The sequence below is a fragment of the Danio rerio genome, chromosome 12 (genome assembly GCF_049306965.1).
Source record: "Danio rerio strain Tuebingen ecotype United States chromosome 12, GRCz12tu, whole genome shotgun sequence".
In the NCBI taxonomy this organism is placed as follows: domain Eukaryota; kingdom Metazoa; phylum Chordata; class Actinopteri; order Cypriniformes; family Danionidae; genus Danio; species Danio rerio.
Window position 1 is genome coordinate 27,060,896 of NC_133187.1, and position 26,971 is coordinate 27,087,866.

General features: G+C 36.1%; 1 protein-coding gene and 2 non-coding genes across 9 annotated transcripts in view; 2 read left to right on the forward strand and 1 right to left on the reverse strand.

Annotated features, from left to right (window-relative positions):
• The window catches only part of mta3 (metastasis associated 1 family, member 3), a 65,030-nt gene extending 55,617 nt beyond the window's left edge, over positions 1–9,413 (forward strand). For 4 of the 7 annotated variants that reach the window (XM_073917258.1, XM_073917262.1, XM_073917260.1 and 1 more), the window contains 2 exons: positions 189–208; positions 5,044–9,413. In XM_073917258.1, the coding sequence (XP_073773359.1) occupies positions 189–195 (7 nt within the window). In that variant the 3' untranslated portion in view covers positions 196–208; positions 5,044–9,413. The remainder of the gene's footprint in view (positions 1–188; positions 209–5,043) is intronic. The other 3 variants (XM_073917261.1, XM_021479999.3, XM_073917257.1) reach the window with 1 other exon arrangement.
• A 2,902-nt stretch (positions 9,414–12,315) lies between these two features.
• Positions 12,316–16,460, reverse strand: hcar1-4 (hydroxycarboxylic acid receptor 1-4). The gene is made up of 3 exons (XR_012388008.1): positions 15,501–16,460; positions 13,315–15,076; positions 12,316–13,189 (listed from the first exon to the last, which is right to left on the reverse strand). It is a non-coding gene; the product is annotated as a hydroxycarboxylic acid receptor 1-4 (transcript).
• On the forward strand, positions 16,453–16,546 carry trnai-uau (transfer RNA isoleucine (anticodon UAU)). Its single transcript has 2 exons — positions 16,453–16,490; positions 16,511–16,546. It is a non-coding gene; the product is annotated as a tRNA-Ile (tRNA).
• The last annotated feature ends 10,425 nt before the right edge of the window (positions 16,547–26,971 follow it).

Here is a 26,971-nt window from a genome sequence, read left to right on the forward strand (position 1 = left end):
GTTTGCAGTTTAGCGACTGTATGTGTGAAGTGTGTCTGAAATTCAGCTAAAGTTAATTGAACACAAACAAACATAACTGGTTTTGAGCGGGGGAAATTAAACCTATGATTTGCCCTGTTTTGACATGGATCAAAGTGTTTTTGCCTACTTTTTAGTGACTGTTTGCTTGTCTCGTTTTGTTGCTGCAGCTGTTAGACACCTGATCATGGTAAGATTGCACACACCATACACACATTACCTGTGGAGTCTTACAAAATGTATAGCCAAAAGACATACACAGTTAACCTTAACACTAATCCCGGTGGCTTTTGACACCTCAGCCTGCAAAATATGTTTGTTCTTGAAGGAACATTCCACTTTTCTTTAAAAAAAAATATATTATTTTACAACTTCTTCAGAGTTAAACAGTTCTTCTACCATTTTTAACCTTTCAGCCGATCTCCAGGTCTAGCAGGAGCATTTTTAGCTTAGCTTAGCATAGATCATTGAATCAGATTAGACCATTAGCATCTCACTAAATTCATATTTATATATATTTCCTATTTAAAGCTTGACTCTTCTGTAGTTACATGATGTATTAAGATTGCTGTCAAATGAAAACTTCAAACTCCTAGTCAACATGACTAGAAACTATACTTTCATTCCGGCGTAATAATCAAGAAACTTTGCTGCTGTATTATAGCTGCAGCAGGTGCAATGATATTTCGGAGATTCTAACTGGTGATGTAAGTGTACAGCTTGGTGCCGGGGACTGTTTTCAGATGCTGCGTAATATCATTGCGCCATTGTACTATGGCAGCAAAGTTCCTTTATTATTACGCCAGAATAAGAGTATAGTTCCTAGCCATAGCAACGTAGAAAATACCAACTTTTTTTTACATCCGTCTTAGTACATTATGTAACTACATAGCTCAGGAAATAGCACATTTTATTTATCTGTTGGTTTTAATACACAATGTAACTAAAGAAGAGTTTTAAATAGAGATGCTAATGGTCATATCTAATTCAATGCACTATGCTAAGTTAAGTGCTTCCAGAGATCGGTTGAATGGCTTCCAATCTGGTAAAACTCAACTCTTTAACTTTGAGAAAATTCTCAAATAAACCTATTTTCTACAAAAAGCGGAGTGTTTCTTTAATGCAGATAGAAATCTTCATAGATAGAAGTCATAAACGTTCACCCACAGCAGCAAGGGGTTTGGTTTTTAATATCTCTGGCATTGAGAAGTAGATGTGAGCTAGAGCTTAAAGAAAAATGCCTCTCCATTACAGCCACATCCATATGAGCCATGACTTGCGCAGCTCCCTATGGCCTCCAGCACTGGAGCGGATGCTAGGCTAAATTTAGCGCCCTTGCTCTGAAAGATTAGCCTTTAACTAGGCAGGAGACCCAGAGACAAATGGGATCTGGTCTGCGGAACAGTCTGGTTCTCAAGCGGGTTTTACACCACATTCACTTTCTGTCAGGAGTTTAAATATCACTCAGTTCTGCTTTCAGATGTTGGATAGCGAATAATAGGAAGGTTTCCTCAAATGAAACCATCTTTTAATTACATTTTTGGATACTCTAAAATGTTTTTCAAAAGCATACAGCCTAACCGCAGATATACTGAAGCTCTGTGTTGGGATAAAATGGCTGATTATGTGTGTTTGCGTGATTAATGAAGTAAACAGCAATGCTATAAGTGCAAGCACTGCATGCACACAGCACATTTTAGATTCACATTATGTGTTTGTTGTTTGAGACCCAGTTAAAGTTTTTTTTTCATTAGGGCCAATCTAATCTAAGGGCTGTCCCCTGTGGATGCCTTTCGGCCTCATTCATTTTACATGAACATTAGACCCAGGCGATTATTTCATTTCTCTCTGTTATACAGACTTGAGCATTAATTATGTCAATAAACCATGTTGAGTTCTAATTAATAATTACATCTGTAACATGCTGTGCTGAAAACAAACGTTGCGTGACAAACAAAATATGTAGATATTTTAAATACAAGTAATTGTGCTCATTCACCACTCAGGAAATTATAATAAGGCTTGTTGCTTCCTGTTATAGCTACAATATGAAATATCCTGTTTGCAGTCAGATGATTGCTCAACACAGTATAAGTGATACAATAATAACCTTTTAAAATGATTGCAGTGAATCCTCAAAGTCAAAGATGTCTTTAAATAAATGGATGTTTAATAAATAATAAATGCTGAAACCTTGTAAAATAAACCCTGCTGCTCACATGTTTGGGGTCATTACTGTTTTTAAATGTTTCAAAAAGCAATTTCTTATGCATTTTAATATACAGTTAAATGGTTATATCGTGAAATATAGATAGAAAATCAAAAGTATTTATTTGAAATAGGGATGCAAGTCATCACTGTCACTTTTGATTGGTTATAAACTTATTTCCAGCACTAGAACAAAGATAAAATAGCTGACTTAATATCTATTTATCACACAATTCAAGCTTTTTTATATTTTAATAACAACATTTCTAGCAGTTGGGATTTATAAATTACATCTCATTTACATGTTATAATTAAAAAATTTTAAATTTAGCTTTATTTTTTTATACCTTTAGACATTTTCTCCTCAGAATTGAAAGTTTTGACGATCTTGCATATTATGTAATGTAACTACATTTCTCTAAGAATTAGATTTATAACTTAATTTCTTAGTGATGGGTTGCAGCTGGAAGTGCATCCACTGCTTAAAACTTACGCTGGATAAGTTGGCGATTCATTCCGCTGTGGCTACCCCTGATTAATAAAGGGACTAAGCCAGAAAGAAAATGAATGAACTTGCAATTAAGTGTTTACATCTCAAAATCCTGAGAAAAAAAGTCAGAATTCGAGATCATTTTTCTTGAAATTCTGACTCACGCTCAAGTTTTACCTAAGTCCCTTTAAGGCAAATCATTTTACTCAGCAGTCATCTTTGAAACGCCTCTCGGGCAGGATGCTCGAGCGTTCTGTTTTTATAAGGAAACCTAAATTCTCCAAAATTGCTTGTCAAGCTCACGTTTGAATTTCTTATTAGGTATTTCCAATACAATTAAACAGCAACTGTCTCTTTAGTTTTATTTCTAAATGTCCAAATCACACAAAATCTGCAGAAACTCGCATCTGGTCCAAGCTCCTCCCCTGGAGTATTGTCAGTCTATAGCAATCCATGATTGGCTACTGTACTAAAAGGCAGGCTTTATTCGCCATATAGCAATCAATGATTGGCTCCTATACTAGTAGGCGGGGCTTTATTCACTATATTGACTGTTACACTTTTTCCTATTCAAAACTATACGAGTGGCATGTCTTGTGTATTCTATAGTCTTTGATATTACCAAAATCCCTTTAAGATAAGCCATTTCACTCGGCGGCCATCTTTGAAACCCCTCTCGGGCAGTATGCTCGGGCATTCTGTCTGAATGTGGAAGCATCAAATTCTCCAGAACTACTTGCTAAGCGTATGATTTATTTCATTTTGGGAATCAACAATAAAACTAAACAACTGTCCCATAAGTTTCATTTATAAATGTTTGAATCACACACAATCTGCAGAAACTCAAATCTGGTCCAAGCTCCTCCCCAGGAGTATTGTCAGTTTATAGCGATCCATGATTTCTCTTGTACTAGAAGACAGGCTTTATTGACTGTTACACTTTTCTCCATTCAAAAGTATACGAGTGACGTGTCTTGTGTATTTTATAGTCTTTGGCATTACACAACTGCAAATGTGAGTTTGTTAGTTAATGACCTCTAGACATTTGGCTGGTAGTCTATATTTATTCATTTACTAAAAAGAAAGAAAGAAAAAGAACAAGTGAACAAACTACCAGATATCTTGAAAGCTTAGATTAGCTTTTAGGGATTGACACAACCTCATTTCACAGGAAAACATATCTATTTTGGCAGGAACATTTTAACTTAGCTTAGCATAGATCACTGAATCAGATTAGACCATTAGCATCTCATTAAATTATTGTTTATATAATTTTCCTTTTTAAAGTTCGACTCTTGTGTAGTTACATAATGTACTAAGACTGACATAAAATGAAAAGTTGCTATTTTCTAGGTTGATATTGCTGGAAACTACGCATTCTGGCGAAATAATCAAGAAACTTTGCTGCTGTATTATGGCTGCAGCAGGTGCAGTGATATAACGGACATTCTAACTGGTGGTGCAAATGCAGAGCTTGGCGCTGGGGACTATTTTCAGGTGCTGCGTAATATCATTGGCCCTGCTGCAGCCATGGTACTACAGCATCAAAGGTTATTTTTTATTATTGTGGCAGAATAAAATTATAGTTCCTAGACATTTTCGTTTTACGTCAGTCTTAGTACATTATGTAACTACATAGCCCTGAAAATAACAAATTTCAATTATCAGTTGGTCTTGGTACAATACACTGCTAAAAAAATACCGGTTGCCTTTAAATTTTTCAGCTGAATCAAAATAACCTTATGAGTTCATTAAACTTATATTATGCTACACTGACTTAAAACAGCTTGCAAAACGTATAAAATTAAGTAAGAACATGATTAACTAAGTTTAATAAGTTACAATGAACTAAAAACATAACTATTTTATGTTTAAACAAATTTGTATCTTAAGTCATGCAATTTCATTTGTATGAAATTGTAGTATTAAAAAGAAGACCCATCCCTAAACCCATTTCCAAACATAATCATCTCTGGGGTGTGATGTAAAATGTCAAAGAGTTACAAATCGCCATAGGATTGACATCATGTCATTCCTAATATACATACAGTGTATATTTACCCTGCTCGTCACTGATTAAAATATGATTTTAAAAAATCATAACAATCTAGATGTTTGTTTTTTTAACTTAAATTAATAATTTATCATGTTTAAACCTGTTTGGTAAATTGAAGCAAGTTGAAATGTAAATTTAATTTGATTAAACTTGAAATTTGAAACCTTCTTTTGCTTGTTTACAGTATAAAAAGCTACCTAATGTCTTATTAAATCCAAGTTAGGCAAGATGCCAACAATTAACAAGGGTTTTATCTTTCTTCTCTTCTCAGAAAAGCCAGGAGGATGCTGTCCCGTTCACAATTGAGAAGAGCATGTAGACAACCATGTGAGCAGATCAGCCTGCGCAGAGTCCCCCAGGGGCCCTCACAGGTACCCATCCTGGCACCTCCTCACCCCAGTTTACGGATGCGCGGCCCAATCGTCATCCATGACTGACCCTCATCTGCATTGTTCCCTCAGCCTATTCTGTCATTTCTCATTTGCTGCTGCTGCTGCTACTGAACAGGCCACAAGCCACTAAACACTTCTTACTCTACTTCCTCTTAAAACCTTTCGCTTCCTCTTGGAGACAATAGGCACCTAATATTAAAGCATTTAGCTATTAAACCACACTAAAATGATGGCAGGATGGCAGCCTAAAGTGTTCAGTATCTCTTAAGTGCTCATTCAATTTCAATACAAGCTCAGCTTACAAACTTTTTATCTTGTAATGACTTATAACGTCATCTCTGGTTTGGTTTAAATCTGTGGCTTTGGGAACTAAACTTACAGGGTTCCACCAGTGGCCATGCCACATTTGTGTATCATGTACAGATTAACGCTGTTTGATGCTGACAGCTCAACAGACTCTTTTGAGACGTGTTGGTGTATTCTTTGTAAATTCTTTTAGCTCTGCATTGAATGGTTTTCATTCTTTTCCCCCCTCTGTATCTTCTGTGCGTATCATGACGAGTACACGTTTGTGAGCTGTTTTTATATCGTATTCAAGCGAGGACAGGTTGTATGTCGAGTTGCTGGCTATTCGGTGGTCTTAACTTGAGAGCATGTTCTATAGATTCTTTTAACTGGAGATGTTGTAATGATTTGTGCAAGTCAAAGCAGTCTTTGCAACTCTTAAATATTACTTCAGGACATTATGGTTCTGTTCTCATTCTTTCAGATGCCAGTAATATCTTTTGAATGTTTTGTAAGGCAGAAAATAAGCATAACATGGGGGGGAAACGACAAAAGAATAAACAAATAAAGCCAATTTTAGCCCTTAAAGGGTTAGTTCATACAACAACAACAAAAATATCTGCCATTAATTACACAGCCTCATGTCATTCCAAACCTCTCAGATCTTTGTTCATTTTCAGAACACAGGTTAAATTGCCATTCACACCGAGGACAATACATATAGGGCTCTATTTTAACGATCTAGGCTCAAAGTTGCTGTTTTAAGGATGGAAAAATATGCTCTGTCTAACAAGGTTGAGCTTATTCTCTTAATGAGTTATGGGCAGGCCCGGATTGGCTAATCGGGAGGACCGGGATAATTCCCGGTGGGCCGGTCTGTTTTTTGGCCGCGAGGGCCGGTGTCCCTAGCTGCTTGCACTCTCAGCAGTCACACTTTGTTCATCTATTTATTTATTTGACCATAGCTTTACTCTTTTTATTCAATATTTTGCCGCAGTGCCGCTCTTTTTATTTATTTTCTTGCAGCCTCGTGAGCAAAATGCAGCCTGAAGGTTAACTAATGTTAATGATGATGACGTAATGTAATTATCGACCCCTAACAGCGGAATATATGAATTCGAATAATTAATATTAATGAATATTAAACCTGCTCAATGAAAATCAAATGATTCACTACATTAACTAATCTGACATAACTTTATCAGAAATCTAAAAAGGGGAGAAAAAGATTGAGCCATCAAAAGAAAGTAATGCTGTGTCTCACGGCGCACAAGTCATTACTTATTTTTTATTGGCATTACAATAGTGCCATTGTGGTTCAAGTGGTAAGCACGTTGCTTTACAACGCCGCGGACCTGTGTTCGAAACTCACCTGAAAAATTGTTATAATTTTTTTTTCATTTTTATTGTAAAGACATATAATACTGTTAGGGTTGTTGAACATTTGAATTTCAAAAGCAGCTGTTTTCTTGAAAAAGACGTGATAGTGAAATTAGAAACTGAATTGGAATCAGTCGTGAACTGAGGTGGGCCGGTCTGGCTTGAAACTCCAGAGCTGAAATGAGTCCCACTCCGGCCCTGGTTATGGGTGTGTTCTGAACATAACCTGCATTCAACCAATTAGATTCTCAGCCCCCATTCCCTATAAGAGTCCGTTGTGTCGCACCATGTTGCATTTGCTATTTACATGGTAGACTTTGTAAAAGAAAAAACTGAAAGCTTCACTAGCAAGAAAACAGTTAAAGACACCATCTGCAGCGCAAGGATAAAGAACAACGCTTCTTCATTCAGCCTCTTTACTTTCTCTTTATTTTACTTTTACTCTACTCCTTCATTTTCGTGGAGTCAGGAAATGGTGTTGTACGCACTCCGATGAAGACATCCATTAGCCTACATAATTCATTTTGTTTGTTAAGCGCAAAGATGTTTCAAAGCCATTTTTGAATTCAGTTCTAATTTTCAGCAAACAAATAAACAAACAATAATAATGAAGTGTGTTCAAGTTATATCCAAACACATGTCCTATTCCTAAGCCCCATATGGTGATACATACGTCTCTGAAAAGCTGGACAAATCTAAACTTGTTTTTATTAAAGCAAATATTAATATGCATATAATATTAATAACATTATAGAAATGCAAATTGTCATGAGTAAACTGAAAAAAGCCCACAATTGCAATGCGCCTTAACACGTCTCCTTTTTAGACTAGAACACCCATGAGTCCATAAAATGGTGTAAATGGATTTACTATTTAAACAACGTGGCACAAAATGTGAAAATTAGGGTTGCGCTGGTCTGACAATAGCAACAAATCACGCCGAACACTTCTTGTGCCTTATTGCGCCGGGTGTATGATAGGGCCAATAATGATAACTATAGTTGTGTCCACACCAGCAAATGATTTAGTTTTAGTTTCTTTTCTTTTTTTGCTCTTCTTTTTGCATTACTGCCTTGTAACAAGCAGATGTCATCAGTGTGCTAAGTTTGTAGTGCATCTGACCAGTAAATCCAGCTCATTTAATTTATCGAACCAATCAGAAAACTTAGCTATAGCACTCAGTGTAGAGGAATAAAATCTATAAAAGTTGATTTTCCCCAGTATTTTTCAAAGAAAAACTATTTCGAAACTTTACTGTAAATCTGAGGTGCTTTTTATTCCTGTTTTTCATTTTGTCAACCTTGTCCATCAATTTCTTAACTTGTGATTAAAGGCATTCCTCTGCCTCCCTTACGCATTCTTCTCTCTGATTGCTGACATAACGTCATTTTATTTGCAAATCTATTGTCCATTTCTTTAATGGCTTATAGCACATCATGCTGGGGTTCATCTCAGTTGTTTTTGTGGGTTCACTGTGGTCATCTTCCTCTGTCTTTTTTACTTTGTGTTATCAGAATCCTCTTCATTTCTTGAGCCTCATTATACACCTTTTCATGTGTTCTAGTCTTTTTTTTCTGTGCCTTTTCAGTTGTTAAACCTTTATGTGTTCAGTAAGCAAGAATATATCAAAGATTTATATTCAAAACTATGGAAGGGTCGTTATCTTGCGTTTTCTCACTACTACTTTAACATTTTAAACCATGGTATAACTGATTGTTTTCAAGAATCGTTTAACATCAAGCAGTGAGCTATTCCATAACATCATCTGTAGCTTTAAATTGCGCAAGACCTTTCTATGTCAATGGATTTTGACTGTCTGTCAGTGTTTTATCACTTATTAGCTGGAAAAAAAAAATTCTAAATGTGATCCCAAATGTATTATTTTTCTAAATATTTATTGTTATAGCTTTATTCTGAACTATGCTGTTGATTATTTATTTATTGCATGCACAAAAGTATTCTCGTAGCTTCCTAAAATTATAGTTGAACCACTGAAGTCACATTAAACACTTAAAAAAAAAAGTGCTGCGTGTTCAAACTACTTATTTATAATGAGCTGAATTACACAATTCTTAAGTTTTTTTAGGAATAACTTAATTGTTTTATGTTCAATCGACCTAAATTCGTAAAAACAATTAAGTTAACTTTGTGTTGAGACAACATAAAATAATTTTGTGGAACCCTGCATTTTTTACAGTGAATGTTTCGACAGTGTTTTGGTACACTTGCTGCCTATGAAGATTGAACGAGCTCTAGGATTTCATCTAAATATCTTCGTTTGTGTTCTGAAGATCCTCTGAAGGCCTCAGGGGTTTGGAATGGCATGAGGTTGTGTAATTTTTAATGATAGAATATAATTTTTTTTGTTGAACTAATCCTTTAAGCAATTTAAATCTGAAATTGACCCTTTTACAGAAGTCATGATTGAAATTCAGCTATGGAAATATTCAGTGTTCAGGCCGTGTATATAGCATGTGACAGTAAAACAAGCTATTTTGTTTTCTATGCCTCATACATTTATGTTGTATTTCATTGTATGTCACATAATTATTGGAATATGCTAAATAAAAAAGCGCAGAACAGATTGTTTGTGTAATAGTATGAAGATTACAATGAAGATAGCATGTTGGTGACAAATACAATCAGAAAAATGACTGACAGTGGTATAGTGTGCCATTTCGATGACAAAAGCATCATTCATGCATTCAGGAGTCTTAAAGGGACAGTTCACATGAAGTTCAAATCATCGTTTTAAACCACTTTGACTTTCTTCTGATGTAGAATACAAAACACACACACACACACACACACACACACAAACAAAACAATGAATGACAATAGGATCCAAAGCAGTCGTGAGGCTACATAAGGTTACATATTAAGATGGTCCTCCAAATGAAATGTGACACACAATTGTTTCTTTATGAAAAAGAATAAAAGTCATGCATGGTGAATGTTCACAACAGTAATAAGATACTGTGGATGAGTGCAGATTTTCAAATGTGTCCCCTTTGTAAAACAGCCCTTGATTGGTATTCAATCATCCTTCATGTACACTATAGACATCACCATACCTGACATCCATTTTCTACTGGTTAAGCTTCATGTTGAACAAAGCCAGTTGAGGTTTTACCGGGGTAAGTTTGCATTTATTTTGAGGCTTAAAATAAATTTTAGGCTCAACAGTGCAGGTTGGTCTTGCTTGGGTTTTGTCGCCATGATGACTTGCACTACATGAAGACCCTGCTTCAGAGAAAGTTTTAATCTGTGTTTAGATTGTAAAAAAGCATGACCAATCACACTTGCATTAAAAAACATAAGATTATAATCTTATAATGATCTAATAATAAACAGGTATATAATGCTGTGCTTCCTACCTCCTTTATTCAGTCACAATGACTTCTGGGACTTCTAGAGCGAGTTTAGTGCTCAAGTCTGCATCGGCACCGTCGGTGCTTACTCGATACCAAGAACACATGCAGGAACTTTCATGTGTCCTCAGTCTTCCTTGAGTTTTGGAACTGAATGTTGGCAGTTGATGATTATGTTACACGAGAACACGAGGACGCAACAACACTGAAGAATGCATATTGAGAAACAGCTACAGACTTGGATGAAGCTGAAATACAGCTCATTATTAGTCAAAAATACCAAGTAAGTTTATTTAATATATTTGTGGTGGAGTTTATTCAAGCCTTTCTGAAATGATGAGTCGCACACAAATGCTGTTTGCAGTAAACACACACACATATTTACTGACACCATGCAGCGGTGGTTATTATATTGATAAGATTAAGATTTTACTGTTACAAACATGCTGTTTTAAAAATGTTTTAAACTTATAAAAATCACAGAGAGTTGTAACAAATATTTTAATCCCAGTTTATTTGCAAGAACTAAGTTTTCTGGACATGTGTATACATGATATTATAGAAACATGGCACCTGTAAATCAATTCAGTGGGTGAGGAAAACCACACTCCTACGTCGAGTTGCAGTGGGCCTCAAAATCACTGGGATTTGAGTCCTATTTTAATGTCAGGAAATAAAAAAAAAGACTGGTTGGGTTATATCACTCCAATATGACAGTGGACACACTTTATCCACACACAGTTTTGTTTAAACAGCTTATAAAAATTGATTTTCATCATTGGTGCCCCTTAAGAGGGTTGTACTTGTTTGGTTTTATCCTGTCTCGCAACTTAGAGTTAGCTCTGCTAGCTTCATGCAACAGGCCACAAATGTTTTGAAATTACATTGGACTTTTTGAATAAAGAACACCTGCTTTACATAAATATGTGGTCAACGGTTTACAAATGTTTGGCTACAAAACAAAACATGGCACAAAGTCCATGTGTGTACTGTTTACATTAGGTTTTCAACCCTGTTCCTGGAGATCTACCTTCCTGCAGAGTTCAGCTTTAACCATGGGCGTAAATCTGATTTATTCTTATAAGCAATTTTTTGAAGGGGACACAAATAATACCATCAAATAGTACTTATAAAGATATGTCCCCGCAATTAAAAATGGTTCTATCATTATTACAGCATGGAGACTACATTATTGTTATTATCAGTTTTTCTCAGGTTCAATGACAAAGCGAATCTTTCTTCAAAACTATTTATTACATTGTTTGTTGTGTTGTTTACAGTCAACAGACTGACACCTGTAGCAGAATAAATGCAGGAAAAGACATTTTCCATACTCATAATAAGTAACCTGTTTACTTATTAAAATGATCGATCATATTGTAAATCAGTGAGCCTGTAAAATCTGCTAAATGGCCACAACTCAAAAAACATTTAAAAAATTGTTCACCCCAAAAGAATTGTCATTATCCCTTTAATAAAGCACAACACCCTTACCTGACACTGTACATCTGACTGACCCTGCTCTGCATGATCCTTTATAATTTCTTTCTCCTCTGCCTGTTATTAATATTGTGACATTAGTATTTTCATAAGCACTCATTCTGAAAGCCAAGTTGCCTTAATATGTTAACTTTTTGTAATTGGCATTTAGCTGCACTGAAAAATGATCTTATGTCCATTTTCTCGAGAGGGTGCTCGCTGCAGAGCCATTTGAGGAGAGGTGAGCTCCAGAGAGGGGGAGCATGAGCTGTCGCTCCTCCTCCTGTAAGCTGTTTTAATGCGTACACCAACCCCACCCCTAACCCTACCCCCAGTGACATCACTCGTAGAAGAAGTGCAAAAAAGGTGGAGCTCAAGCTTAAGCTCCCCCTCTCTGGAGCTCACCTCTCCTCAAATGGCTCTGCAGCGAGCACCACTTGATTTTCTCTGTCATTTTATCCAATGCATGACACTGCAGGACAAGTTTATTCATGCGTTAGCACATTTTAAACACAATGGCAATTTAAAGGGCTTTACATAAAGAACACAAAACTATCATAAAAATAATCACAACAATAAAAACAAGGAATTAAAAAAGGGTAACATTTTGATTTCAAATTAATTATTTCACTTAAGAACAGAATAGAAATTTATTATACAAAAAAATACAGTGGGGTTAGTTTGGACGTAGCACAGTGCTCATTTAGCAAATACACAGGTAAATGATATGCTATTTGTGGTCGTTAATGTTAAGTTAACATTATGCCAAGTCGTCACAAATGAAACAATGCATGGGAAACGGCTTTGGCATTTTAAGTTGCAGTGCACTTTGCAACAAGCTAACTTTAACTAGATAAGTAATTTTAATAACTAATACAGCAGATTCCTGGACAATTACAGCAATAATCAGCATTTTTGCCGCAAATAATTTATGAATGAGTCTGTATTAACTACATTGAAGAGAATCGCTTTGTTTAAGGTGAATAAAATCCCCTACTTACTGATTGTCTACATTAACTCAGCCGCATCCGCACATCTGACTTCTGTGTGTGTGTGTGTGTGCGTGTGTGTGTGTGTGCGTGTGTGTGTGTGTGTGTGTGTGTGTGTGTGTGTGTGTGTGTGTGTATGTGTGTGTGAGTGTGTGTGTGTGTGTGTGTGTGTAGAGTATGTGTGATGAGCTGGGAAAGCACGTAGAGGGCCAAACCACTGTGAGGAAATGGGATGGGGAACTGTACTGTTTCTAAATGCACTTTAAATGATAAATACGGTTTCTTTCTACTGAAATCTGCAGGATGATGCAGGTTGGTTGACCCTGGTTTACATGTACTTGATGTTATTTGGTTTCTGCTTCAAATATGCTCACTGTATTTTGCAACACAAGGCTATCAGAGTTTATCAGATTTCAGAAGTCAACTTAGTCCAGTAAAGTCCACCAAAGTCCCTTTAAAGCAAAGTCATTTCACTCAGCGGCCATCTTTGAAACGCCTCTCAGACAGTGTTCTCGAACATTCTGTGTGAATGGGGAAACATCAAATTCAATCAAACTGTTTGCCTAGCTTATGGAATAAGCACATTTTCAGATTGCCAGAGCTAATGCGCAATCACACTCAAAAGGAACGAGATCACAACACCAACCTCTTTTATATCTATTCTACACATTATCATCCTCTGGGTAATGATCATCTGATCGCGCTGCTCTTCTGAAGTAATCCACAACTTGGTCTTGATGGCGAATCTCCTCTAGAAAGTACAGCGACTCTGTTAACAAGTTTGTGGGCGTTTGAGTAGTTGCAGTCATGTGATGTGCATTTGACAGGACTGACTGTACCTCGTGTTCGTTTAATGCAGATTACAAAACCAAAAAAACTTTTTTTGTTTTTAGGTGCACTTGGTTCATTTAAAGTACAAATTTTAAGCTTTATTTGGATCTTTATTTTATCTGTGAAGCAAGTATTCGAAAGCAACTAAGCCAAAAAGAAAATGAATGAATGAAGCAAGTATTCATTGAGATTCCAGTGAAAGCACACGTCTGATCCAAGCTTCTCCCCGGAGAGTCGTCAGTCTATAGCAATCGATGATTGGCTAAACAAGTGACATGTCTTGTGTGTTCTATAGTCTTTAGGTCCGCTCACTTTAAAATCTCTGGTGTCAACACCTCTTTGCTGACAAAATTAGCTGACTTTTATTATATAGACAAACAAAATGTCAAAATTATGGGAAGCTTTAGAAAGATGGATGAGTTTTCAGTTCTACTTTAGATGAAGAAATGTCTCAAATAAATTAATTAATTTAATCCACACGTGGAGTTATATAAACAACATTTCATGAATAATCCTGTGACATGATGTACGCATGTATATTACACATAAAAAGAAAAGTATCATGTGTGCTTAAGTTAAACATGCTTAAATTTCCTCAGTTCCTCAAAGAGATCAAGGTTTTTTGTTTGTCTTCGCACTCATCTTAAACTTCGTCATTCCCAATGAGTTGGATTTGCCTTTCAGGGTGTCACGGAACCAAGCGTTAATGTGGCAGTAGATGACTGGATCCAGTGCACTGTTCATGTAGGATAAAGCTAAAGAGGCATGGAGACACACAATGAGGGATTCAGAGCAAGGAAACACTTGAAGGAAGTTGCCAAAGATGACCGTAGGTAGAAAACAGAGAACAAAGATGATCACAAAAATGAAAAGCAATCTCACAGCCCTCTTCACCCTGCGGTGCGGTCCCTTAGACTGCCGAATGTTGGTGTTAGAGAAAACACGCACCAAGCAAAAAACCACCAAGGTGAAAGCCACCAGGACTTCTATTAGCTGTACTGAATTATATATTCTCATCTGAACTGATGGTGAGGTCCATGAGAGGAAACTGTGGCATGTGAGCTTTGAAGAGTTTTTTTGTGATGTAAGGACCGGACTGAGGGCAGATGGAAGACGAAGGAGAAGAACAATCACCCAAGTCATGCTAGACAACATTAATCCTTGTTTCACATTCATTCGACAAATACGGTGGTGTGGGTAAAGGATCCTGAAGAAGCGGTCCACAGCTAAAATTGTCATGAAAGCCATGCTTGCTGAGGAGTTTACTGATATGACATATAAAACAAGGCGGCAAATGGATTCGCCAAATATCCAGTCTTCACCACGAAAAAAATAATCGATGCGGAAAGGCATCCCAGTGAGGAGTAGGAGGTCAGCTATTACCAGGCTGAAGAAATACACATTGCAGGCTTTCCATGGAGACTTGAAAAATAAAATCCACACAGCAAACACATTTCCAGGCAACCCCAAAATGAACTCCAATATGAAAATGGGCTTTAAAATGGAAGAAATAAAGGAGTGAGGTTCCATGCAGGAGGTGATGTTACTCATTATGAGAAGCGGTGTGATCTTGTAACCTAAATGCAGACATTAAAAGGTTAGCCATCTTTTATTCACCTTTAAGGTGGTTAATTGATCTTCAGAATGTACAAGGATATATAGTTTATGAAATCAAAGAGATTTCTGTTCCATTATCGTATCAAGCTTCAAAACATGATCAAAATATAACAAGGAATTACCTTAAATCCAAATATTCATAATAGACAATAGATTTACAGATGTTTTGTTTTTATTATTATTATTGTGTTCAAGTAAATATGACACGAACACAAATGTTTAGGCACCACATAATGTAATTATTTAACTTTACATATCGATTTAGGCAGTGAAATAAGTTCAGGTATAATAAAATCAAATTATTTCCATCTAGTCCTTGATAGTTTAAAATAATTAAATAAATAGGCTATAACATTTAAAAGTTAATTAAATATTTAGACTCACCAGGCGGCTGGAACTGGAGTTGTCGTTTGGCAACGATAGCACTGTGGGCTAACAGTTCAGGAACATCATGTGATCTTTACGTTTCTTCTAATTAAGTTATTAGTTGTTGTTTTGTTTAAACAACGGAAAGTAGTGTTGTTCACATCTTCTATGTGGGTTTTGACTATACGAAATGCTGATTATACGAAAGAGGATGAAATAAAAAGGGCGAGGTCTTTTTTTCTGTCATGTTTCTGTGATGTCATTTCAGGGCAGCGCTTGAACTGTACTGATGGGAAATGTGCAAGCGTTTGAGATATGTCGAAACTACTGTATGTCGCATGTGATATTTCATTTTAACACAACGAAAATATACATTTGTAAATCAGTTTTCACTATATATAAAGTCTTCTCAAGAAACAGAAACGGATCATTTAAAACAAGGTTGAAAACTTGCTTATTAGACAAGCACTCGTATTTCATATCTGGAGTATAACGTAAGCTAATGCGTGCTGTTTTAATGTTACAAAGCAACTTTTGTAACTTATATGTATCTATATGTATTGCTTTGTCTACCTCGCATTCCAGGTTTGTTTTCACACAGATGCTTAAATGTCTCATTTTCACTTATGTGTTTCTAAATCTAAAGCAGGTAAATGTGTTAGCTAGATTTCAAAATTACGTAATCGCATTGAACAGTATTATTAATGCTTCAGAAAGAATTATGAATATAGCGTTAGCACAGTTTCGTTACATTACGAATCGTGTCTTTTGCATGAATTATTATTGAGTCTAATCTGTCTCCATAGGAAATTGTCTGTTTTGTGGGTATTATTGGTACGTCAAGTAACGTTTATTTAGTCATGGTAAAGTCAAAATAGACTAACGTACAGGAAGCAGAAAATACATACAACATGAAGTTCTCTTAATAATGTATTGGTCATAAACTGTGTTATTGCAATGAACCGCCGAAGCTCCAGTGGCGCAATCGGTTAGCGCGCGGTACTTATACAGCAGTACAATGCAGAGCAATGCCGAGGTTGTGAGTTCGAGCCTCACCTGGAGCAGTGTTTTGCAAGACATCACAACGGTTACCCAAAACCGTGCAATGTACAAATGGTGGACAGTTCTGAAAGGGCATTTAACTTGACATGTGCTGAAAGTAGATTTGGTAAGCTTAAAAATCTCGATTATCGATCTCGATTAAAACCCCTGGCACACTTTTCTCGGTGTGACAGTGTTGTTGTTAATTTGAAGACATTTCCTGTTCAGGCGTCTTCAATTACGACGGAATACAGTGGCCGTATTGGACAAGGTTTGGACACCACTGAAGTAAAGGATATTTATATTGCTAGCATGGTGCTATTAAGCTAAAGTGAGGTTCGCTTCGTGTGTTTTTCAACTGTCTCCTTCAATGACGATATGTATCCTCTAGAGAGCAGTGTTGCCTCTTTTCAGCAAAGCAAAACAGCTTGCAGACATTCGCCACGTGTTAAAACCGCAAAGCTCTGCATAGCTGTTTTTACCCTGAGGTGTGTGAGACTGTGAGGCATAAAATGCGTTCTGGAAAGGGTCATTCTAAATATACTGCTCAAATATGAACAGTTTATTTATTTATGGTTGGCCAGGTTAGCTGTATTGTTTCACAATGAAAGGGCCTTTATTTACTTAAAAACTTATTACACCGAATACGTCTACTTGTTTTTTTTTCTCCACTAAATTGTTTAACTTTACAGTGTTGTCTTTTAATAAGTTAATGTCTCATTTTTTCTAGATTAATCTGTCAACTGCCTTTTAAAACACTGAGTGAAAAAAAAACATGGCTCAGTAGCATCAACTAGCCTTTTAGGCTAGATGTGAAGAAAATCCAGTGGACAGATTGAATGCCCTAATGTCTATATTTTTGGCCCATTTTTGTTTTTCTGTTTTTTTATTAGCTGTTTTCAGAAGTTGTATTTCAATATACCTCTAGAAATTTGAATAAACAACATATTCAGTCAGTGTAATTTAAAGACCTGAGTTGAAGGGTGTCCATAGTGGTGGTCTAGCAAATGTAGTGTTTTGTTTGTTGTAGTGTTCTGAAGACTTCTGTAAAAGCTCTTTTACAGAATGGTACAGCATGGTTTGGAACAGCAAATATTTAGGGGCTTTTCCACTGCGTTTCATATCCAGTACTTGGTACTTTTTAGTAGCCTACCCCCTCTTGTGAGGTTCCAAGCAAACCATACTATTCATTTATTCATCCAATCAACACTACTTGCATCACTAGATTTGCGACAAGACCTGCTTTATTTAAATATTCAGCTGAAGCCACCGCAGTATTCTTGGTCCACATGACTAAACAGCTTTTAAACCACTGCAAAAAAAAAAGACACCTGATATGGTAGCATCATGGCCAGAAGATGTCCAGAAGTTGTTCTCTTTGGCAGCCAAGGAATGGATTCAGTGAAGCTGGATGGGGAAACCCAGAATAAAAATGTTTTTCAGAAAATCATGGCACAACTAAAGTGATTATCTCACTTAATTATACTAAACTGCAGGTAAAATTAATACGGAGTCTTTGAGAGATAAAATGCATTCTGGATAGCGTCATTCTAAACATACAGCTCAAAAGTGAACAGTTTATTTCTTTACTTATTTATGGTTGGTTGGTAAGGTTAGCTGTATTGTTTCACAATAAAATTTATTTTATCAACTTTAAAACTTTTTCCCAGTGCTGGGTTGCAGCTGGTAGGGCATTTACTGCGCAAAACATGTGCTGGATAAGTTGGCAGTTCATTCTGCTGTGGCGACCCCAGATTAATAAAGATAATGAATGAATGAACTTAAAAACTTATTACACCAAATAAACTACTTGTTTTTGTTTCTCAGCACAACTAAAGTAATTATCCCGCTTCGAGTTATACTAAACTTCAGATGAAATGGATGCCTAGTCTGTAAGGGATAAAATGCGTTCTAGAAAGGGATTTTCTGTAATGTGCCGTGCCGTTCTGGACCATTCTGAACTATAACACAAAGTGAAAAAGCAGCTTAAGGGGCTGTTCACATTTGTCGTCTTTTGTTCACACAATTTCGTTGTTTCCAGTGGAGATGTGCAGTTTCTATGCATATATTGGGAGTGACACACAAGCAGCTTGACATGCTCGCGTTTAATAACATCTCAATTTTTCAGAATGCCGCAAAATGTACCACAAGTCACATGACAAGAACTGACCAATCGGCTTTCACATTTTTTATAAATAAAAGTTGTATCAGAGCTGCAGCAATGGTTTGTCAGTGATTTGTCATCCACTGAGAAAACGGTTGATGGTTTCTTAGATTTGGCAGATGCAATGGGACTGTGAGCACAAAGCTGGTTGAAAATCAGGGAACAAAGTGACGCGCCTTGTGCTTTCCATGTGTTTTTAGATGCAATATGTGAACAGACCATAAGACAGCATTTTGCTGGCAAAAGTAAGTATTCTGTTTTACACTGTTGTTAAGTTTAAACTGCACAATGTTCAAAGTCATCTGTCAGTTAGTTTAACACTTTGTGACTATCTAGGGTAGCATTCATTCACTACTGTTCACATTATACAATAAACTGGTGACTGGGTTCAGCCCAGTTTCACACAGTGAGACTTTGAATCTCCAACAGGTCCAAATATTCATTCATTCATTTATTCATTCATTCATTCATTTATTCTCCTTCGGCTTTGTCCCTTTATTTATCAGGGGTCACCAGAGTAGAATAAATTTATCCTGCATATGGTTTACACAGTGGATTCCCTTCCAGCTCAAACCCAGCACTGGAAACACTCGTACACTCTCATATTCACACTCATACACTACAGCCAATTTAGTGTATTCAATTCACCTTATAGTGCATGTCTTTAGACGTTGGGGAGAACCAGAACCCATGGAGAAAACTGATTTTTTTGCTCCAATAACACTTGTCATAAAATAGACACCAGATATGGAATCTTGACAGTCAGCTCCATCTAAAAATATTTATATTCAATATTTGATTATAAAGAAGCACACTAAAATCAGAATTATAAAACTTGACACTGCCAAGTATGAGTTTGATGACAAGATTTCTAAGACCAGGTGGTCCAGGTCCTGCCTGACCAACCTTGAACTCGATCAATGTGGAAACTGGAGGGCAATGGTAATTTTGTTCTCAAATACCATTATATAAACAATGACAAAAACTATACTTGTGCTCAGCAATGAAGAATTCTTAGGAAGAGTAAAATATGGAACATAACACTACTAAATATAGAGCTTAAATACATCACTGTCTAAGGAAAAACAGGACATCTGGTCACCCTAAGCTGGAGGAGGAGCTCGCTAAATGTTTTTAAATACTATTTCCATGGTAACATGATGTCTGATTTCAAAATAGCTTTCACAGGATGAGTTGAGTTTTTTAGCTTTCAAATGGTATCTAATTTACAGAATTTATGGATGATTACAAAAATATGTGATTGGTAAAAAACAGAAAAGCTAGAGGACTGTGTTGAATGAGTTATTCACATAACTCATCCAGAAACATCTCATCTCAGCAACGATTTCATATGTTTCTACTTAAATTTATGTTCTTGGCGCACATTTACATGTAAACATCACATTTACATATAAACAGCACAGCCTTGTCAGATATTTTGGTCTGATCAGATTTCATCTCGGCCCCATCATTGCCAAAAGTGTCATGTCAGAATCCCACAAAATAACAGCTTTTGGTTCTTGATGGAGAAACAGTCCTAGAGTTTTCTGGAACAATTTATTACTATTTTTTTAAACCAGTCCTTTTGAACCCAGATTTATTAGACAACTGACAACTAACAAGCTGCAGAGAGAAACTGTAAAAGAGCGAAGCAATCATTTTATTCTTTTAGATCTATCTATCTATCTATCTATCTATCTATCTATCTATCTATCTATCTATCTATCTATCTATCTATCTGTCTGTCTGTCTGTCTGTCTGTCTGTCTGTCTGTCTGTCTGTCTGTCTGTCTGTCTGTCTATCTATCTAGAGATGCTATCATTTATTTTCATCAAATATTTTATTTAAAGGTCACCTATTTCACTCCAGAATGTGTCTATAAAGTTTCAGCACAAAATATTTATCAGAATATTTATTAAAGCTTACACAATGTGCCTATTTTGGTGTCTGAGTATACTGTAGCTGTTTTTTCTGTGGCTTTAAATGAAAAATAGCTGCCTCTCCCCGCCCACCAATTTGACATCTAAAAAAAAATATCATTATTATTATGTGAAAATAGAGAATACACAATCATAGTATGGTTTTTAAAAAAGAAAAACCACAACAAACAAACAAAATGGGTATACACATTACAAGTTAAAGAAAAGTTAGAAATAGTTTTAAAGTAATATTGCATTTCTCGAAAGTGGATACTCACAACGGAAGTGTGTATACAAATGCTTCCGCTGTGTGTGTTAGCAATCAGCCGGGATTAGGATCTGGTGTGTATGTGCAGTGCACGACTGGATCTTGTAGTCCATACAATCGCAGATTTATTGTTCTTTGCGATCTGTGTGTTTAAGATTAGATCGCTGGTGAATGTCACAATTTCAGTAAGCAAAATAGATATTTTTGGTTAGTAAATTTACATTTATGTATATAAAATTTAGTTAATAAGAAGATTAAGGAAATATATTTTCTTAATTCACAAACAAAAATTTTTCAACAAAACATTTTCCCATAGTACAGATAAGTCTTTATCAACATTCTCAGTTACAGAAAGGGAAAAATCTTTCCAAAGCAAATTAGAATAACTAAGAGAGTATTCACCGTATATGTACAATGAAAAACTCTAAATGAAACGTGTTTTATCTTATTTGTATTTGAGTAGATATTTGGGATGAGCCGTATTTTTAATAAAAATAATTCCAATAAAAAGTAACATTTGGAACTGATACAATTCCATTAAGAAATAAAGAGCATATTGATTTGTTTGAAGAAGTTACAGAGAAACAACATTTTCCTACCATTGTAGTGGAAGGTTTTAAAGGGGGAAGAACAGAAGGATACGGGAATCCCTTGGAATAATCTAATAACTCCAGATGTTATGGCATCAAACACAATAGCAAATTATTTAGGGGGAATGGGAATATTGAATTGATTAAGAAATTCTTTATAATTTAATAAATGGCCATTTTCTTTAAATAATTGACTACCCACAATTCCCACATGTGTGTCTACTTCTCAACATGTGTTATGTCAGATAAACAGCACAGTGACAGAGAGAGACTCGGAATGAAATATAGCTCATTAGTAAAAAAAAAAAAAAAAAACTAGTTTATTTGATGTATTTGTGGTAGAGTTTATCCAAGCCTTTCTGATCTGATGAGTCTCACACAAATGCCATTTGCAGTACACACACACACACACATATTTTAACGTCTACTGACACCATGGGCTGTGGTTGTTATATCAGTTAAGAATAAGATGGCGATTTTACTGTCTTTATTACAAACATGCTCTGTTTAAAAAAACATTTTAAACTTATAAAGCTGGATTCTTTTTTAAACCTCAGTAAATTTGAAAAAAGAGACTTCTTTGATTCACTCCAATATGACAGTGGACACACTGTTCATACACTATACACAGTTCTGTCCAAACAAAAGTTGATTCTCATCATAGGTGCCCTTATGTCTATTAACTGACTAACATTGCGTGTCAGTATAAAACTCGCACTTGTGAAAGTCCTAAATTCAATATAAGTGATCCCCCCAATGCCTTTTTGCCTTTATGTGCGGAATGAATAACCATCTTTAACTTCTCAAGTTTTATTTTATTGCCTTGCCACGGCTCATGGATTACCATTAAAACGCAATCAGCATGAGTGCTCATGTATGAGTGCGAACCCGTGCCGTGCCTACAAAGCGTTTGTTTGCATGAACACATTGAGTAATCAGTGGTCAAAGAAAGGAGAACTTTGTGGGAACAGCATCCTAAAAAATAGGTTAAGACACATTTTATGGAGAAAAGCAGTGAAAGAAAGTTGATAGAGGAAGCAAGATAATAGAGAGAAGAACACACGCACACACAATGAATGAGGTTGAGTGGATTGTCTGGATCAGATTTCTGTGGTAATGGTTGGGTGGGTCAGTGGTTAAACTGCTCTCACAAACACATTCCAGAGCTGAGGCAGAGCGCATCTGGTGTGCAAGTGCAGACAAGCAGAGCCAAGAGCTTCCTCACAGCAAATCTCGCTCTCTCTTTCTCTTTCTCTATCGGGCTCCCCTTCCACATCTTGCTTTTTTTTCCTGAATTCTTTAACACCATGGTTAACCCTCATGTTCTGTTTGAGGTCTTGGAGACCCCAGGGTCATTCAAATGGCCAAAAGCATGCTGAAATGAATAGATCTAATGTTGTATGCACTCTCTTTTTTACACAACCAGACAAATGTATAAAAAAAAGAAATAAAAAGAATGGTCCCATGTGACAACTCCTTTGAATTTCAAGTGTTTTCCTTCAGCTTAGTCCCTTTATTCATCAGGGGTCGCCACACTGGACTGAACCACCCACTTATCCAGCATATGTTTTACATAGCGAATGCCCTTCCAGCTGCAGCCCAGTACTGGGAAACATCCATACACACTCATTTACACAAACACTACGGCCAAATCCGGCCGAGAATTCTTTGCTACATGGGTAACACTTCTGCCTCACAGCAAAAAGGTTGCCAATCCTAGCTGTGACAGGCAACATTTCTGTGCGGAGTTTACATGTTCAGTTCTCCCTGTGTTCAATATTAACTGTCACAAGCACTTTAATTGTGCACTTCTCTACTTGAGTATGCACTGGTGTGGTTGGTGGCCTATTCCTATATAGTTGTCATTGTTTATCAAGGTATACAGTAGATTGAACGAATGGCAGAGCTCTAAAGAACTACCTGATCTTGTTGCCCCTTACATGCTCATTGACCAGACGTGAGCCTTGGGCTCATCTGTCCCTGAGCTCTGGGTTCTCTCCTGGGACACCATTTGAAACAACACCATCAGCATTATCTAAGTGTGAACTCTTGAAATTCAGTTGATACGGATAAGCTCATTATGGCAGAAATTCAATCGTTGAATTGAAAATTAAAGTTAAGCGACAACAATATAATGAAAATGAACATTTTTCTTTCAAGTTAAAAAAAAAAAAACTTTTGCACGGACTCAGAAATGTTAATAAGGATTCCCTTTCTCTCAGATCTTTATTATCCATGCCAGGCCAGTAGGTGGCAATGTCACTTTGTAAAGAAATACAAACTGTGCCTGTGTGCATATGGTCATATAGCTTTAGGGGTCAAGTATTCGTATGCGTTACAAAAGTTTTTTAAGGGAGAGTTATCAAAACAAATTAATTAAAAAAAAAAAAAAAAAAAAGATTTGTTATGGAGTTGCACAGTGGCTCAGTGGTTAGCACTGTTGCCTTACAGCAAGAAGGTTGCTGGTTTGAGTTCCGGCTGGTCAAGTTGGCATTTCTGTGTGAAATTTGCATGTTCTCCCTGTGTTCGCGTGGATTTCTTCTGGATGCTCCGGTTTCCCCCACAGTCCAAAGACCTGCGCTATAAGTGAATTGAATAAACTAAATTGTTTATTCTTTAATTCTTGCTATATCATGCCAGCTTTCTTGTAATCAGCAATCCATGGAAGAACATTGTTTATTTACAAATATGCATCACCAATAATGCACATGGTATGTATAATATTGCATTTTAGACCTGTGTATGCATTCTAAAAATGCTGGGTTGTTTTGAAATTTGGGTAAAATATCCCTTTAACCGCCAGCTCTACCCAATAGTTGACTATATATTGATTGTTTTTAATAATGACTGCTAAAGTGATTTAAAGAATAACTGTTTTAAATAATGGCTTACACACAGCATTGTTGGTTTACAAGAAAACCAAACAAATATAACCTTATTGCACTACTACACTTGATTTTGGTTTTATAGTAAAAAAAAAAAAAAAAAAAAAAAGAAAGAAAAAATGTTAAACAAGAATCTGAACTATTTTATGGCATACTTTTAATAAATTGGTCTTACACTTTATACTTATATAATATAACATTTTATTTATTAATTTCAGTACTTTCAGCATAAACCGACATATCAATCCTTTGGTAGAGGTTGATATTTTAGAAATTATGGGATGCGTTGAAAAAAAAAATGCATTGAGTGTGTTAGTTTGCAACATTAGGAGTTAAGAAATGCAATCCAAATATTTTTTTTTTTACTTGGTGGGGAGTTAAAGGGTTAAGAACCAATCAAACTGTTAGGTAAAAATAACAATCCAGCATTTTTACAGTGAGAGTATTGTTTTGAATATATTTTAAAAATGCATTGGAAAAATGTTTTTTTTTTAGTACATCCTTGTCATAAGCATACCCCTAGGCTCAACTCAAGCAAGATATTGGCAAAGAAACAAATAATCTATCTAAACAAGTGGTTATAAACCAAATTACAAACGGATATCATGCTTAAAAGTGACATTACTTCTGCATATGCTAGTTTCCTAAACAAACAAAACTACAACACTGAATTCGAAATACTGCCATTGTATTGTCTAGTAAATGAACTGCAAAAACCTATGTTTACAACTGCAAATAATAGTATTTTTTATGATGAAGTCTGGAAACTTAATTAAAAATTGTTGCGCTGACTTTGTAAACATGCATATAATAAAAATTCTAAATGAAAAAATAACTGCACTCTTAGACATTTGTTAAAATGAAATATAGTTAAAAAAACAATGAAGGTTAACTAAAAAGCTCTCTGTAGCTGTGTGTTTGTTGCCCATCTGTGATTCATGAAAACTTGGTGATCATAAATCTTCACTTTAGTGCTAGTTAACCAGTTTAGCGCATCTGTTACTCATATGTGGCCTTCAATGGTATGTCTATAATATATGACCCACTTACACGATGCATACGATCAGCTTTAGCTTCTTTACACAAACACACATGCCCATTACCCATAAAGCCATGAACAGGAATTCTTGTCTGGAAAAATAAGGGTTTACATCAGGAAACCGATGCTTGTCAGTGCTTATACTTTAGTTAAACCTTGACTTTGAACTACTCATTTGAACACTAATGTATAATGCAGTTACAGTTGCTCAGACTTACTCATCTTAGGCCACGTTGCGGCCTTTTGCAAATTAACTGATCTTTCGATATGACTTGTGTCAAGATGTTTTTGTGAGATACAGTGCTTTCAAATGACTGGAGGGCATCATAGAGACATTCTCGACTTACTTGTTTACATTGCTTGTGTTGTGTACTCTCTCAGCAACAGTAATAAGACCCTTGGAACATTTCGGTTCTGTTTTCTCTCACTTTGGCGGAGTCTCTAACAGCTGTTCGGGTGATTTGCACATACAACATTCTGTTCTTCCCTTCCTCCACCGAGACATCATCATTCTGTGGGTCTTCATAATCCTCTTCACGCTTTCCTAAAACGTCATAATTTGCAAAAATGTTGTTAAATCTCTTCACCTTCACAGATGAAATCTCAATCCAGCCTCATAGGGGGTGCGTCTGGTTTTCATTTTAGGTCTGACTCACAGATAGATTGAAGAACTATGTGATGAAATTCCTGATTAAAGCCTTGGCTGTGCTTTTTTAATTCTCTGAGAGTGGTGAATCTGGGAACAAAATGTGTAATTTGTAGTTTAACTCAAACAGTTGAGTGTTTCAACCATATTTTCAAGAACTCCTCTCTCAAAAAAAGATAAATTCTTGACCAAAAAACACCCCAAAAAACAGAACATGACAAAACTCGAAGTGTATTTGTTTTATATCCAGATTCTTGGAAAGCTTGTGATGTTTCAACATTCGTTAAAACCGCCTTGTGAAAAACAATGCTAGAGAAGTAATTTAATATTTATACAAAGTAGTGAAAACTGACACGCCAAGCTGGCCGGATTAAACTTGGAGATGAACCTAACTCTGCTTTCCGCATGATAGAACTGACATGTTATCATAATCACTCTCTTCTTATCTCTTTCTCTTTTTTTCCAGTGACTGAACCTCATTCCCTCTCACCCTTATTTGAGCCAAGATAACCTACGTCAAAGATATCACTGAGGAATGCTTCACAGAGGCCTTTTAATCACATTTTTTTATTGGAATGCATGATTGAAAGTAATAGGACTCACATGGATGCTATAATCGAATGAAAGTTTTGGACGTCTTCATCAAAAACCAAGACATTTGCTTTCTAGACTTAAGACAGCATCTTCAAGGAGCTGAAAATATCTTGAGCACTACATTATTTCTCAGACACAAATGTTGTCATATTGATCTCCTTGAGTGTCTGACAGGTTTCCACATGAGATGTATTGAGAAATAGTTTGGATAAATAATTGATGTGGTTTCTAGACATTTTCTTTCACGTTTTGTGTCAATTTCTTTGGGAATGAGAATGATGTGCTTTCTATGGCCAATGAAAGAGGGTCTGAACTAACAGTCCCCGGGCCGTGATGTTTCCAG